A 14,680-nucleotide genomic window follows, 5' to 3' on the forward strand; every position below is an offset into this window, starting at 1 on the left:
AGTTTCTTTATAGATATTAATAGTTTTGTATGAACATGATTGTTCACAGACTTCAGGCAGAAATGACTGAATTATTTGCATAAGTAGTTCTCCTGTAAGTGAGGTGTGGGGGGGGTAGGAATGGCTGGAGAGCTGGAGAGGGACTTTTACAAGGGCCCGGAGGGACAGGACACAGGGAATGGCTTCCCACTGCCAGAGGGCAGGGTTAGATGGGATATTGGGAAGGAATTGCTGGCTGGGAGGGTGGGGAGGCCCTGGCCCAGGTTGCCCAGAGAAGCTGTGGCTGCCCCTGGATCCCTGGAAGTGTCCAAGGCCAGGTTGGACGGGGCTTGGAGCAACCTGGGCTGGTGGAAGGTGTCCCTGCCCATGGCAGGGGGTGGCACTGGATGGGCTTTAAGGTCCCTCCCAACCCAAACCCCTCCATGATTATATGACTCTCTGAGCCAAGCAGACCTCTCAGGTCAAACCCTACAGATCAGCCCAGCAGGACAGGGCTGGGCTGGAACTCCTGGGGTTCCTTTCAGGGTCCCCCTTCCTGGGAGCAGGGAGAAGGGGCATGGCAGGATGGGAACAGTCCCTGCTCCCATTTCGTGCTGTCAGAAGGTCCCTGTGGGTGCCAGCACCCCTGGGTGGTGCCTGGAGCAGCACTGGCAGCACCCAGGTCCTGGCAGGGCTGATAAGGGGGTGCAGGAGGGGGCACTGGTGCCTGGCAGCATTTTCCCTGCATGTTCTCTCCCCCCTGACTGCACCCAGGCTGGACTCAACTTGATTTGTCATTGTGCTCCAGCCCCCCACACTGGGTCTTCTGGAGAAAAGGCAAATGTAGGCAAATCTAATGAAGGTTATTCATCCCTATTCCATTAAAAAAAGGTCTACAACTAGAGGGAGAAAGCAATATTGTCAGGCTGGAAATGTCCCTCAGTATTTTCTTTCTCTGAATTGATTTTCCTGCCATATTTTCAATACAGAAGACACTTGGCAGGGGATAGTCTGTGGAGGAAAGCAAGAGTTGGTGTCTGGAGAGGAGCTTGGGCAGCCCTGCACCCCTGCTGCAGCCTGGCCACGCAGCCACCCCCTCAGCTGTCCCCAGCTCTTCCCTAGCCCAGCCCAAATCCTGTGGAAAACAACAGGAAAACAGCAGATTCCTCCGGGGGCCTTGGAATCAGCATTGAAGCCCCTGTGCTTTCAGCAAGGATGGTGTTTCTTGGGGTTTATGCAGGAAACAAAAGAGAAAAGCTCCCCAGGGCATTGCTCCTGGCTGGGATGCAAAACCCCTGGGTGCTGAGGTTGTCAGGGCAGCCTGGATGTCTCCTGCTCAGAGCACAGCCTGGCTGAGTGTGGGTGGCTTGTGGAATTTGGCAGGTTCTGAAGGGGAAAGCCCTGGGCTCCCCCCAGGCTGGACAGCCCTGAGCTGAGCTTTTGCTGCTTTTTGAGCCCACAGCAGGTCCTGCAGTGACAAACCTGGTGTTCTAAGCCTGTTTCACCCCCCCTTTATGGATGTAGCTGGAAGCAGAACTGAGATGAGCAGGATGGTCCTGTGTGGTCCTTGCTCCCTGTCCAGCAGCACTGCATTGGGCTGGTCCTTTCACATCTGAGGGGAGAACATTTGGGTGAACTCACCATGGGAGGAGGGTGGAACAAGACAAGCTTTAATGTCCCTTCAGCCCAAACCAACCTGTGATTCTACCAGAGGACATCCTGAGTTGGAAGGGACCAACAAGGATCATGGAAATCCAGTTCTGAACTTGGACTCTGAAATGCAACTATGATTCTTCCTGCTCCAAAAGGCACAAATAAATCAAACAGGTCAAGTTCTGTCATGGGAGAGGGAAAATGAGGCTAATGCAGATTTGGGCTGCAGAACCTGAGCATCCTCTGAATAGCTCCAGCACTGCCACAGCTCCTGGTGGTGCAGGGGGTCCTCGGGCAGGGCAGGGCCCTGCATGGTTTGCTGGGGACAAACCCCTCGGGGTCGCTCTGCCAGGGGCTGGATTTTGGCCTGGACATTCCTCATTTCACTGAGGGAAGGCAGAGCCCAGTGTTGGGAATGCTGAGGCACCAGGCTCACACCTCTGAGTCCAGCCCACGCTCAGTGGTGATGGACCATCACCCCAGGGCTCTGCAGCCCCTTCTCCACAGAGGGGCCCAGGCTGCCCTCACAGAGGGGAAGGGACAAATCTGGAGCTCAGGATAACCAGAGGCCCCTTCTCTGTATGCCACACCCTGCCCATCCCCTCCTGCTCCCCCTCCCACTGGAGGGGACCCCCCCATCCCATGGCCCCTCGGGACGGCCGGGGAGGGGCTGCGGGCAGGGGATAAAAGGCCCGGCGGGGTCTGGGCTCAGCTACGGGGTCTGTGCCCTCCTGCAGCCCAGCAGAGCAGCCACCATGGTGCACTGGTCAGCAGAGGAGAAGCAGCTCATCAGCAGCATCTGGGGCAAGGTCAATGTGGAGGAATGTGGGGCCGAGGCCCTGGCCAGGTACGTCCAGCTCGGGAACCTGGAGAGAAACCCGCCAGGGAAACCGAGGCAGCTGCCTTTGGGGGCATTAACACGTCTGTGTCCCTCCATCTCTCCCCAGGCTGCTGATCGTCTACCCCTGGACCCAGCGGTTCTTCTCTAACTTCGGGAACCTCTCCAGCCCCACGGCCATCATCGGCAACCCCAAGGTCCGTGCCCACGGCAAGAAGGTGCTCACCTCCTTCGGGGAGGCCGTCAAGAACCTCGACAACATCAAGGGCACCTACTCCAAGCTGTCGGAGCTGCACTGTGAGAAGCTGCACGTGGACCCCGAGAACTTCAGGGTGAGCTGTGTTTGCTGTCCCAGCCCCTGCCCTGGGCCCTGTGGGCAGAGGCAGATTTTGCTGTTGGTTCAAACAGCCCTGTCCAGGGGCACTTGCCTGGGCGGTGGGGGGAGAGTCCCTGTGTCCCAGGAGAGGTGGCAGCTTGTGCAGGGCTGTTTGTAACAGCGTGGGGGCTTCACCCTAAGAAGTCCCACTTGCAGTGCCCGCACAGCACCGGGGAGGGGCAGATACTGGGAGATGGTTACCGGGAGGAGATCGGGCTGGGGAACGACCCCAGGGAAGGTGCAGCATGGGCTGGAGGAGGAGGAGGCAGAGGGAAGCTCAGCGGAGTATTTCAGGAAATCCAAGGTCTTACAGCAAGATAAGCAGAACCACAGAGCAGGGTCCTGCCCGGAGTGCGGGTGGGACACTCCCCACTCCTCCAACACTCTCAAATGCAAATGAAGCATTGTCTTCATTTAGATCTAAAAAGAGAAAGAAAAAACCCACAGATTTTTAGGGTGGTTCTCAGGCCAAATTGCTTTAATGTTTTCAAGGTTCTTTCTTTCTGGTTTTATTTTATATTTAAGAATGCAGCAAATATTGTTTTCCAAAAACTCAGAGCTTTCTATGGAAAGGCTGAGGATTCTGCTGCCGCAGTCCCAGGGCACAGGGAGAGACACGCCCATAACCAGCCCCACAGCCCGAGGGGCTGGGGAGGAAGAGGAGGAGGAGTGTGCAGTGTGTGAGAGTCCGTGCAGGAGGGGAATTCAGCCTCAGGGAGAAGTCAGGGCAAGGAAACAGCCCGTGGGTCGTGGGTGGTGTCGGGGGCGGACGGGAAGGAGAGGGACTGGGCGGGGGGGAAAATCTGCAGCAGGGAAACCGGGGAGAAATAAAAGGAGAAGCTGTTGGGAGCCAAAGGCACGGCAGGACACGGGGGAGCGGAGGGAGCGCGGACATCCCGAGCTCCGGGTGGGCTGTGGCACAGCAGCACTGACCCTGCCTGTCCTCCTCCTCCTCCTCCAGCTCCTCGGAGACATCCTGGTCATCGTGCTGGCCTCCCACTTCGGCAGGGATTTCACCCCCGCCTGCCAGTTCGCCTGGCAGAAGCTGGTGGGTGTCGTGGCTCACGCCCTGGCCCGCAGGTACCACTGAGCCCCCCGGGCAGAGCAGGAGCACGGGGGGATGTCCCGGGGGACCCCTCGACCGCCGAATAAACGCCTCCAGCATCACCCGCAGCGTGTCCGTGTGTCTGTGCCGGCAGCGCGGGGCCAGCGCGGGCTGTTCCCGCTGGCCAAAGCTGGGCCGGGGCGAGGTTCCACAACCCCGCAGTGCTCCCTCATGTGCGGGCGCTGCCAGGGCAGGGCGGGCACAGAAACCCGGCGGAGGGTCCCGGGAACAGGAGGGATTGCAGCGGGGATCACGGACCGTGGAGTATCCACAGCTGGACGGGACCCCGGGGATCGTGGAGTCCAACACCCGGCCCCGCACGGGACACCCCAACAGACCCCCCGTGCCCAGGAGCACTGTGCAAATCCTTCTCCCAGCTCGGCAGCACAGCGGGGTGAGGAGAAGCCAGCACAGAGTTCCCTGTCCAGGTGCTGTGTCCCCAGGGAGCCGGTGCCTGCCGGGCCCAGCTCTAGGGCTGGGGATGCTCCTGGGAGAGCACCTGATCCGGGAGAAAAGCTTTGAACTCGGGCCCCTGGGAGGTTCAGGAGATGTTGGAGAGGGGCTTTGGACAAGGGCCTGGAGGGGCAGGACACAGGGAATGGCTTCCCAGTGCCAGAGGGCAGGGTTAGATGGGATATTGGGAAGGAATTCCTGGCTGGGAGGGTGGGGAGGCCCTGGCCCAGGTTGCCCAGAGAAGCTGTGGCTGCCCCTGGATCCCTGGAAGTGTCCAAGGCCAGGTTGGATGGGGCTTGGAGCAACCTGGGCTGGTGGAAGGTGTCCCTGCCCATGGCAGGGGTGGCACTGGATGGGTTGAAGGTTCCATCCCACCCAAACCATTCTGTGACCCCATGATTTCCATGGTGAGCTCCAGGAGGAGAGGTGGCATCTCCCAATGGATGAGGAACCACAACCACAGAGCACAACCATTCTCTGATTTCTATAATTTAACATTATTTCCCAATGCCTTTTCCTACCCATTTCCCCAGGAAGGAATCCCTGAAATCTGTTCATTATTGCTCTGTGCTGTTGTGGACATTCCCTTCCTTTCCCAAGCAGCACTGTGTGCAGCTCATTCATCAAAGCTTTGTGATGCTGTCCCAGGTTTGAGAGAAGCTGCAGTGGGAGAGAACAATCCATCATCTTGCTGGAGGGAACTTCCCTCCATTCCAGGGCTGCCTGACACAATTCAAAGGGATTCAGGAGTTTTGTCAGTTCTAAACAAGACCTGAACCAAATCTGTGCTGATTGCAATTCCTTTCAAAGAATTCTTATTCAAATGTCAGTCAGGAGCAGGGGAACCAGGGGACTATCAGGTGTAGTTATTTTTATCTGGCCTTATCCCCACACTTATCAAAATTACAGGAGCAGAAAAAATCCTGAGTTCACTTCTTAGCATAAGCCAAAAATACTGTTTAAGCAGCTCTGTGCTGCCCCTTCTGGGGTTGTTTATCAAGTATTTATAGGCACGACTTTACATCTCTCCAGGGAATTCTGTCAGGAGTGGCAGTTCCAGGAGCCAGAGCCAGCAGGGCTGGAATTCAATCACAACAAAATCAGCCACCCCTGGGGTGTCTGCCGTGTGTGACACCCTGCTGGAGCCAGGGTGACTGATGAGGTCCTTGCTCTGATCTTGTAGATGCATCACTGCTTTTGAGAAGTAAATGAAGATGTTTTTGCTCCAAGAACCAGTGTGGAAATTCCCAAGTTGCCAAATGAATCCCTGCTCCTGCAGTGACCTTTCTGGCGGGTTTTGATGCCGTGTGTTACCTCACAGAGATATTTGGGCAGAGAGTCTCTCTGCCTGTGGAACAAAGGGGATCCTTTCAGCTTTCCTAGCCCTTAGGATGGGCTTAATCCATTGGGCCAAAGCAACCCCACAGGTGAGACTGGAGGGACAGGACCAGCTCTCCTGGCTCTCTTCCACGAGCCCCTTGTGCCAGGGCTGGCTGGGAACAGGACCACGACCTTGTCCCGTGTCACTGGCACAATCTGATGCCATGGCAACTGCAGCACTGCTGCAAATCCCCTCAGAATATGTGGATATTAAGAGATGTTTGACTCACCTGCCTTGGTGATTTTGGAGAAAGGAAGGTTGGAAACCCCAGAGCGACTTGTCAGAGCGGATCTGCCTCATCTTTCCCTTGTTCCCCCCCTTCCCTCCTCCCTGTTCTGTCAGTGCCCTTCCAGCCCAAATCCTCTGCAGTAGAGACCAGGCCCGTGCAGGGATCACACTTCTCAGCTGATGAGGACCTGTCCTTCCCTATCCTGAGGTCTCACCTGGCTGGAAGGGTGGGAGTTCTCACTGCCTGGCCCGGAGTGACCTCAGAGACCAAACCATCCCGTCTGATGTTGTTGGCAGTGTTTTGCTGCTTCTCCCTCAATCTTTCTCTGCCCAGGTCAGGCCAGGTGGCTGTGCAGACAGGGCACCGTGCACCTCCCTCTCCCCAGCCCTTTCCCAGCCCTCTCTCCACAAAGTTTTGCTGTGGGAGGACTTGAATCTTCCCAAGCACACAGAGGAGGGACAGTGAGGCTTGTCAGAACCCCAGAATCACTGAGGTTGGAAAAGACCTCCAAGATCGTGGAGTCCAACCCGTGACCGATCCCCACCTTGCTGAGCACTCCCGAAGGTGCTGATCCAGGTCCTCTGGTGACTCCCTGGAGCTGGAGATGGGGCTGTGCTGCCCAGCCCAGCCAGGACTGAGCTGTCACAGGTTCATCCATTGGCACAGGAGCTGAGCACCCTCTGGAGCTGAGTCCCACTCCTGCCCCAGGGCACAGCACCCACTGGGCCGTGGGGATTCCTCCTGTCCCCGTGTGCCTTCATCTTTGTGTCTGACAGGGACAAAGAGAAAACCAGGATGGGAAAAGCAGGCAAAGAGTGTTCCTGCCTCAGCCTCACTGTGCAGCAGTCCAGGTGAAGAGCTCTGTGGAGGGGCAGGATGCCCACTCTCTGGGCAGCCCCATGGGTGCAGGTTGGGCCTTTTCCCAATTTTTACCCATATTTACCAGGCCAGAACAGCAGGTGATGTATGGAGCGGATAAATCAATATTTCAACTTCTGTGGGCCCCCAAAGCACATTTATGGTGATGAGGAGGCATCACCCAGGGTTGCACACCCAGACTCAAATACCTCAGTCTGCATTTTCCTGCTGAAGACAATCCCAGCAGGCTGGAAAGCTGTCTGCTAATTTAACTTATCAAGCTAATTACTGGGCTGCTGCAGTGCCAAGTGGAGGTGCAGATGTCTGAGCTTTGTCTGAGAAGTGGGGCAGCAGAAAATGGACCAATTCCATTTCCCAGGGCACACACGGGAGTTCAGCCCCCAATTAAACAATGCCAAGTTCCCTGTTTACACAGGCAGATGGAGCGTGAATTCCTTGAGTGCTAAGGGCTGGAAAAGTTTAACTTCTTCCACATCAGCCCCTGAAAAGAGCAGAGGCCAAGCCAAGAAGATCATTAGCGTCGGCTCCAGGGGCATTTTATAACTCACTTTTAATTTTTTCCTCATAACCCCACAGGTACGGCTCTGGGTTCAAAGCTTGAGCCCTTTAAGCATTGATTTTCTGTTTTAATTTGCATTCCAGAGAGCACAGCATTCCCCTGGGGAGCCCATGGGTTGGGGACTGGGAGCCCTGGGCTGACAGTTCTGTGGGAGAAAGGTGTCTTTGTGCACACCTTGCCTAATTCTACCCACAGCTGTAGCTGCAACAACAACATTCCTGCTAAGAATTATAGTTGCTCTGTATTCTCCTAATAAATATCAACTGAAATACCCTGCACTGGGAGCAGCCTGGGCTGTGGCACTGGTGACAGCAACTGGAATGGTTCCGAACAAACTCGGGAGTGAAGGGGAATGGGAAGGTTCCAGATTTGCCAACAGACCTGCAGGAGGGCCCCTGACCCCTCCCCACACTGCCATGGCTCCCACCCTGGGGCTGGCCAGGAGGGTGTGCAGGGGCTGTGGTACCATGAGGGGCTGGCCAGGAGGGATGTGCAGAGCAGGGGCTGTGGTACCATGAGGGGATGGATGGCCAGGAGGGGGGTGCAGGGGCTGTGGTACCATGAGGGGATGGATGGCCAGGAGGGGGGTGCAGGGGCTGTGGTATCATGAGGGGATGGATGGCCAGGAGGGATGTGCAGGGGCTGTGGTACCATGAGGGGATGGCCAGGAGGGGTGTGCAGGGGGCTGTGGTACCATGAGGGGATGGATGGCCAGGAGGGATGTGCAGGGGCTGTGGTATCATGAGGGGATGGATGGCCAGGAGGGGTGTGCAGGGGCTGTGGTATCATGAGGGGATGGATGGTCAGGAGGGATGTGCAGGGGCTGTGGTACCATGAGGGGATGGATGGCCAGGAGGGGTGTGCAGGGGCTGTGGTACCATGAGGGGATGGCCAGGAGGGGGGTGCAGAGCAGGGGCTGTGGTACCATGAGGGGATGGATGGCCAGGAGGGGTGTGCAGGGGCTGTGATACCATGAGGGGATGGATGGCCAGGAGGGATGTGCAGGGGCTGTGGTACCATGAGGGGATGGATGGCCAGGAGGGGTGTGCAGGGGGTGTGGTACCATGAGGGGATGGCCAGGAGGGGTGTGCAGAGCAGGGGCTGTGGATGCCATGAAGGGGTCAAGGGCCGTGGCCCACAGCAGCCCTGAGGTGCAGGATGGAGAAGCAGTGACTGAAGAACATCTGGGCAAGGCAGGGGTCAAACCTGGGCTCCTGTGAGCCCAGAGCAGCACCCTGAGCACCGTGGGGAGTGTGGACAGACACACCAAGCTCCAGCATGGCCAGCAGGCACAGCAACAGGAGCATGGGCTTGTGGAGGCTGCGCTCAGCTCTGATGCCAAGGAGGGTTGCACTGTTTCCCAGGGTGGAAATGACGTACAGGCAGCAGAAAGGGATGGCAAACCACACATTCCCACTTCCCACTCCCGGGATTCCTGTTGGAAGGAAGGTAGAAGGTCTAAGGAAGCTGCTGTTGCTCTCTTACCTAGTGCAGCATCTTTGTCGTGTCAGAGATCCAGCAGCAGGTCCCGCAGCAGATCCTGCTCATCCTGCAAAAGAATTCACAGAACCCACAGAACAGCAACCAGGACACACAGCAAAGTTTTGTGTCACTGCAGGAATCTGGAATTCTGACTTGGCAGCAAGAGGGAATTTTACCTTTGTGATCAGCTCCCAGCACAGAGAACCACAGCTCCTGGAAGTCAGACAGCTGCTGGAGATGGAGGAGGTAGTGCCTGGCTGATGGATTTTGGTTTTGCTGTGCCAGGGCACGGAGAGCTGTTTAACTGAGTGACAGACTGACTGTGCTGCCCAGGGAGCCACAGCACTGGGAGTGACATCCTGGCTGGAGGGGGAGAGCAGACTTGTACCCCAGACAGAGATCCCACCCCTGGGCCGGCAGGCAGGGAGGGAGTTCACTGGTCCTTGCTCGGGCTTTTCCTGGCCCAGCAGCAGAGCAAGAGGAGGAGCCCCTTGCAGGTACCAAGACCTGGGCTCTGATGTTGCCAGGTGACTCCCTCACCTGCATATCCCAGTGTGGATTCCCGTGTCTCAGGGAGGAGATTCCTGACTCCCTCCTGTCGGGTGCTGCAGAGCACATCAGCTCTGCTGGCTCCGAGCCTCATCCTCAGTTTAGATCTCTTTTTTTCCCCACTATTTTTATTTTCAATCCTTTACACCTCTGTTTTCTTTCTTTCTGTGAATTGATCTCAGGCTTGGTGATCTTCTCCTTCCCTAAAAATAGCCTTGGCAGCACAGACCTGTGGGAAGGGCCTCTGTGCCAGGCGGTTTCTGCCTCTCTGAGCTGAGCACAGCTGAGAACCCTCACAGTGCAGCAACACTGCAGCCAACAAACACCCACCAGCCTGGGGATGCCAAAGGTGCTGCCAAAAAGCAGTGCAGTGAACACCTGCTAGTCCAAGAGCAGAAGATTTTGGCCTCGGATATCCTTGTATGTACAAATGCGGGTGCTGTTTTCCAGCATGAATGAAGTAAACAACAACCACACCACCCTCTCCAGAGGGGGAGAGCTCTGGCAGCTCCCAGTGCTGCCCAGGAACCTTCTGCAAGATGAGGAGACAAGATCTCAGTCCTACTTACCCACCTGGCCAGGCTGAGGCACAAAGGTTGTCCTTCCTTACAGATCTCTGGGTACCTGCCCTGTCAGCAGCAGCATCTCAGCTGGGCAGGACCCATCAGTCACATCAGGGCACAGCTGGCACTGCCAAGGGCACATTGTCTCACCCCAGTGTCTGTCCTGGTCGGATAAATGGTGAGTGCAGCCCTCACTGAAGGAAAAAAGGGTCTGAGGGGAACAAGCTCCTCATGACACAGACACCCTCCCTCTAAAACTCATCATCACTTCAACCACAGTAACACCATCAGTTATCTGATATTTATCTGAGAGCTGACATGAGAAAAGCAGCCTGGAAAAGCTGATGGTTTTGCCTTAAGTATTTATATGGATATTTGTATCTCCACACCCACACAGGAGCTGCTGGAGCATTTCCCTCCAGGCTGCAGGTGAACGTGCCTTGACATCACCCTCCACAAGCTCCCCAGGGCTCCCAGGCTCACTGGGGACTTCTGCTTCTTGGTTTTGGCTGATCCACTGCCTCAAAGGAGCTGATGCAAACATGTCCTTGAACCCCAGTGTCCAGTGGGATTTGCCTTGGCTTTGCACCCAGGAGCTAAATAGGAGCAGGGACTGGGTGTGATGTCAAAGCAGGACTGGGAGGTGCTGCTGGTTTATGGCTTCAATGAGGGACATCAGGCAGGAGGAAACATTCCTGGGAGACCCTCTGTAGGGATGAGGAGGAGAGATGGGAATGCACCAAGAGGAGAGAGTGATGGTGGCAAGATGGGGAAAAGCTGGAGAGAGACCTTGGACAAGGGCCTGGAGGGACAGGATACAGGGAATGGCTTCCCACTGCCAGAGGGCAGGGTTAGGTGGGATATTGGGAAGGAATTCCTGGCTGTGAGGGTGGGGAGGCCCTGGCCCAGGTTGCCCAGAGAAGCTGTGGCTGCCCCTGGATCCCTGGAAGTGTCCCAGGCCAGGTTGGACGGGGCTTGGAGTAACCTGGGCTGGTGGAAGGTGTCCCTGCCCATGGCAGGGGTGGCACTGGATGGGCTTTGAGGTCCCTCCAACCCAAACCATTTGTGATTCTGTGATTGCATGAGCTCCCTTCCCAGGCTGCCATGGCCTCAGGCACCACCAGCAGGAGATGGAACTCCTGAAAACACTGGGGTGCCCATCAAAATGGATGGGTGGGTGGGTGGGTGGATGGGTGGGTGGATGGATGGAAGTTGGTCATGAGGGCAGCTCCCATGTTCTTAATGAAAATAAAAATAGCACATTTTCTGTGGACCCTACAGGAAATGGGGGTTCTATGCCCAGAATGATGGTGAGTGAGCATCATCCCACAGACAACAGTGCAGCCCTGATTTATGGGGTGGGTCCTCTGACAACAGCTTTTGGGTGAACTGCCCCTCTCCCCCTTTGCCTTCCCCCACCTTTTCACTCTGCTCTGTGAAAAGCTGCTTCTGTTTTAGCTGGAGGAAAAGGATGAACTTTAAGTTGAAATTCAAGTATTCTACTGAAATGATGCCAAAAAACATTCATTTCCCATTTTGTCTGCAGCCCAACCTCTGCTTTGCTTGGGCAGAAGAGCGAGTTCTCTTCCTGGGGCTCCCCCTCCTGCTCCCCACTGGGGTCCAGCTCACGGAGAGAGATCAGAGCCCCGAGGCTCCTCCTGGGTGGCCACAACAGTCAGGGTTGCTCAGAGGGACCAAGAGCTCTGAAAAATGCCAGGCCAGGCCAGAGACCTCCTCTCCCTCTGTTAGAGCTCCTCACTCTGCACTGATAACAGAGCATGGTCCATAATGTGCTGGAGTTTTGTCACCTGGGCTTGGAGGGGTCTGTTAACACTGAAAATTAAATTCTACCCGTGTCCTTCTTCAAGGACAGCCACCATTCCCATCTGAGTACCTTCCCAGGAAATCAGGGGGTCATTTGGGTTGGAAAAGACCTTTAAAGTCATCGAGTCCAACCATAAACATAGGGCTGCTAAGCCCAGCACCAACCCGTGGCCCCAAGTGCCACATTTACATGGCTTTAAATACCATCACACGGTCTAGGGAACACTCTTCATAAAATGAAATCTGCTGCAGGAGGATCTTCTGGAGACACTCAGCCTTGCAGTGGAAATAATTAGTCATGAGAGGATATTTTTTTAACAGTGAAAGGATTTTAGCAGTGAGGAGTTTAACTCCTGGGACAGATAAACTCTCCATCCCACGGGGTGTAGAAGCCAGACTGAATGTTTTTATGCCAAGTTTCATCACACAGTGGATGAAACCTCCTGGACAGCAGCAAGAGAGGAGAGAACCAGGTGATTTCTGCAAGAACCCGTCGCTTGAACTGCGGGCAGGGAGGGAGGTTCCTCCTGAACTCGCAGTCCCAGCGTTAGCTCTGGTTAAATTTACAGCAGCAGCAAATCATCAGCAGTTTGAGGCACACACACACACACACACACAGTCATAAAGGTGGGAAGAGACCTTTAGGATCACCAGCTCCAACCCATTGGGGTCAGGTTCCCTCACACTGGAGGAGGATGACCACGCTGTCCAGAGCTCCTTGGTCCTGACCCCACAAGCAGTGGGGTCCAGCGTGGGGGGCACGGGCAGGTACAGGTTGGCCCCCCTGATGTGGGGGGGGGATGCCCTGCCCAGCACGGTGGGCGAGGGCCGTGAGGAGGGCAGGGATGTAGAAGGCCAGCATGGCACAGACAGGGGATGTGCAGGTGCTGAAGGCTTTCCATGGGGACAGCAGCCTCGTCACCACCCCACAATCATGGTGTGGGACACGGGATCAGCAGCAGGTCCAGCACTGCCACCAGGAAAGCCACAAAGAGGCCACGTGTGGCACTGACTCCGGTGTCCCCACGGGCCACCTTCCCAGGGCCACGTGCTGGCAGTGGGAGTGGGGGGTGATATGGTGCTGGCAGGAGGAGTGGGGGGTGATGTGGTGCTGGCAGAAGTGCCTCCTGTGGAGGAGGGGGCACATGGGGCTCACCAGTAGGACCCCCCACACCAACCCCATGCTGCCCAGGGCCCCACCACAGGCCCCCAGAGGGTACCAGAGTGCCAGAGCAGGCAGCAAATGGCAACAGAGCCATCCAAGGCCATGGCCACGAGCACCCCCGACTCCACCGTGGAGAAGGTGTGGATGGAGAACATCTGAGTGAGGCAAGAGGGAAACCCAACCTCCCCCAAACCCAGCCAGAAGATGCCAAGCATTTTGGGCATGGTGGAGGTCAACAGGAGCAGGTCAGTGAAGGCCAGCATGGCCAGGAGGAGGTACCTGGGCTCCTGCAGGGCGGGCTCTGCCCTCATGGCCAGGAGCAGGGAGATGTTCCCCAGCAGGGCGAGGCCATACGTGATGCAGAACAGGAAGGCAATCCAGAACCGTTCCTTCTCCAGCCCAGGGATGCCAAGGAGAAGGAAACAGGGAGGATGGGAGAAGGCAGTGCAGTTCAGAGACATGAACCCTTCTTGTTTCTTGCCTGCACTGAGGGCTTTTGTGTCCTGTAAGAAAAAAAAAGCATCAAACACCTTTGGTCTGACCTGGCCAGTGGTAAACAGGGACTGGCAGGAGGTTGGGTCTAGAAGCTCAGATTCCCCCCACAGTAAACCTTTGACAGCTGCTTGCACTGGGCCAGGAGAGCCCCTGTGAAGGAAGTGTCCTGCCAGCTGCCACTGGAAGTGCCCTGTTCCCCTTGGGGTGGGCCTGGAGCAGACGGGATTCCTCCTGGATCACAGTGAACAGGAAGACTGCCCAAGGTGCACACCTGATACACTCCAGTGTCCAAAGGATGTCCAGCCCAGGAGACCAGATCAAAACTGGAATGAAGCATGGGGAGTGGGGAGATGGAGTCCTTCGTGCTGGCCCTGGAGCTCCAAGGATGTTTGACCAGCACCGTGCTGCTCTCCAACGGGAACTGAGGTGCCAAGTGCTTGTCTTGGTCAGGAAACCCCCAATTAGCAAAAAGCTGAGCCAGTGCCACAGTATTTGGCAAGCCCCCCACCCCACCCACAAGCCCAGAGCTCCAGGGATGCCCATTCTGCCCCCAAAGAGACTTTGGCTGCCCCAGACCCTGCACATTGCTCTGCTTGTTTTCCCTGATACCTGGGAGAAAGGATCCCTTGGAGAGCCCTGCAGATCCTGAAGATTCCTGAAGATCCTGGACTGATGAGATCCTTTGGAAACCTTCCTGGAGCTGCTGGAGAGCTGCAGGGAGCAGAGGGCTGAGCAGGGTCCCAGGACAGAGCGGGGTTTTTCCTCCCTCAGGGTCTGATGTAGCCGAGCCGGGTCTGCTCCTGCCACACCCAGAGTGAGGTGTCACTGTCACCACCACAGCCCGTCCCAGCACAGCCACCAGGACCAGCTGGAGCTGGGCTCTCAGCTCAGAGAAGAGCAAACCTCACAGGTACTTGGGGCTTGGAGTCACCTGCACCCTGGGAGACATTCCCTGTTTCTTCCATGTGGCTGAAAACATTCATTGAAGTTCCTGATATTTCACTTCTGCATTCCCCCTCCTTCCTGCCAGCTGCCTCTGTTGGTGCTGCTCTACTTAAAAGTTCCTTTGTCCATGGAGAACACAGGGACAAGGAACACAATTCCCAGGCAAAGGCAGTGGGAGATGGGCACGAGGCTGCCCAGGAAGATC

The 14,680-nt window shown here is 56.3% G+C and overlaps 2 protein-coding genes across 2 annotated transcripts; one reads left to right on the plus strand and one right to left on the minus strand.

The window, feature by feature from the left end:
• Positions 1-331: 331 nt before the first annotated feature.
• On the plus strand, positions 332-4,013 carry LOC127472697 (hemoglobin subunit epsilon). Its single transcript, XM_051791294.1, has 3 exons — positions 332-2,479; positions 2,580-2,802; positions 3,808-4,013. Exons 1-3 carry the CDS (start codon positions 2,214-2,216, stop codon positions 3,934-3,936), a joined length of 618 nt encoding a protein of 205 aa, XP_051647254.1. The 5' UTR covers positions 332-2,213; the 3' UTR covers positions 3,937-4,013.
• Positions 4,014-12,448: 8,435 nt separating this feature from the next.
• LOC127472720 (olfactory receptor 52R1-like) lies at positions 12,449-13,496 on the minus strand. Its single transcript, XM_051791301.1, is given in 7 exon segments — positions 12,449-12,581; positions 12,584-12,663; positions 12,665-12,797; positions 12,800-12,820; positions 12,823-12,909; positions 12,912-13,067; positions 13,070-13,496. Coding segments are annotated over 7 exon segments (945 nt in total). The 3' UTR covers positions 12,449-12,540.
• Positions 13,497-14,680: the final 1,184 nt, after the last annotated feature.

The sequence above is a fragment of the Manacus candei genome, unplaced genomic scaffold, assembly GCF_025592945.1.
Source record: "Manacus candei isolate 608988 ecotype Guabito, Panama unplaced genomic scaffold, ASM2559294v1 h1tg000031l, whole genome shotgun sequence".
NCBI lineage: Eukaryota > Metazoa > Chordata > Aves > Passeriformes > Pipridae > Manacus > Manacus candei.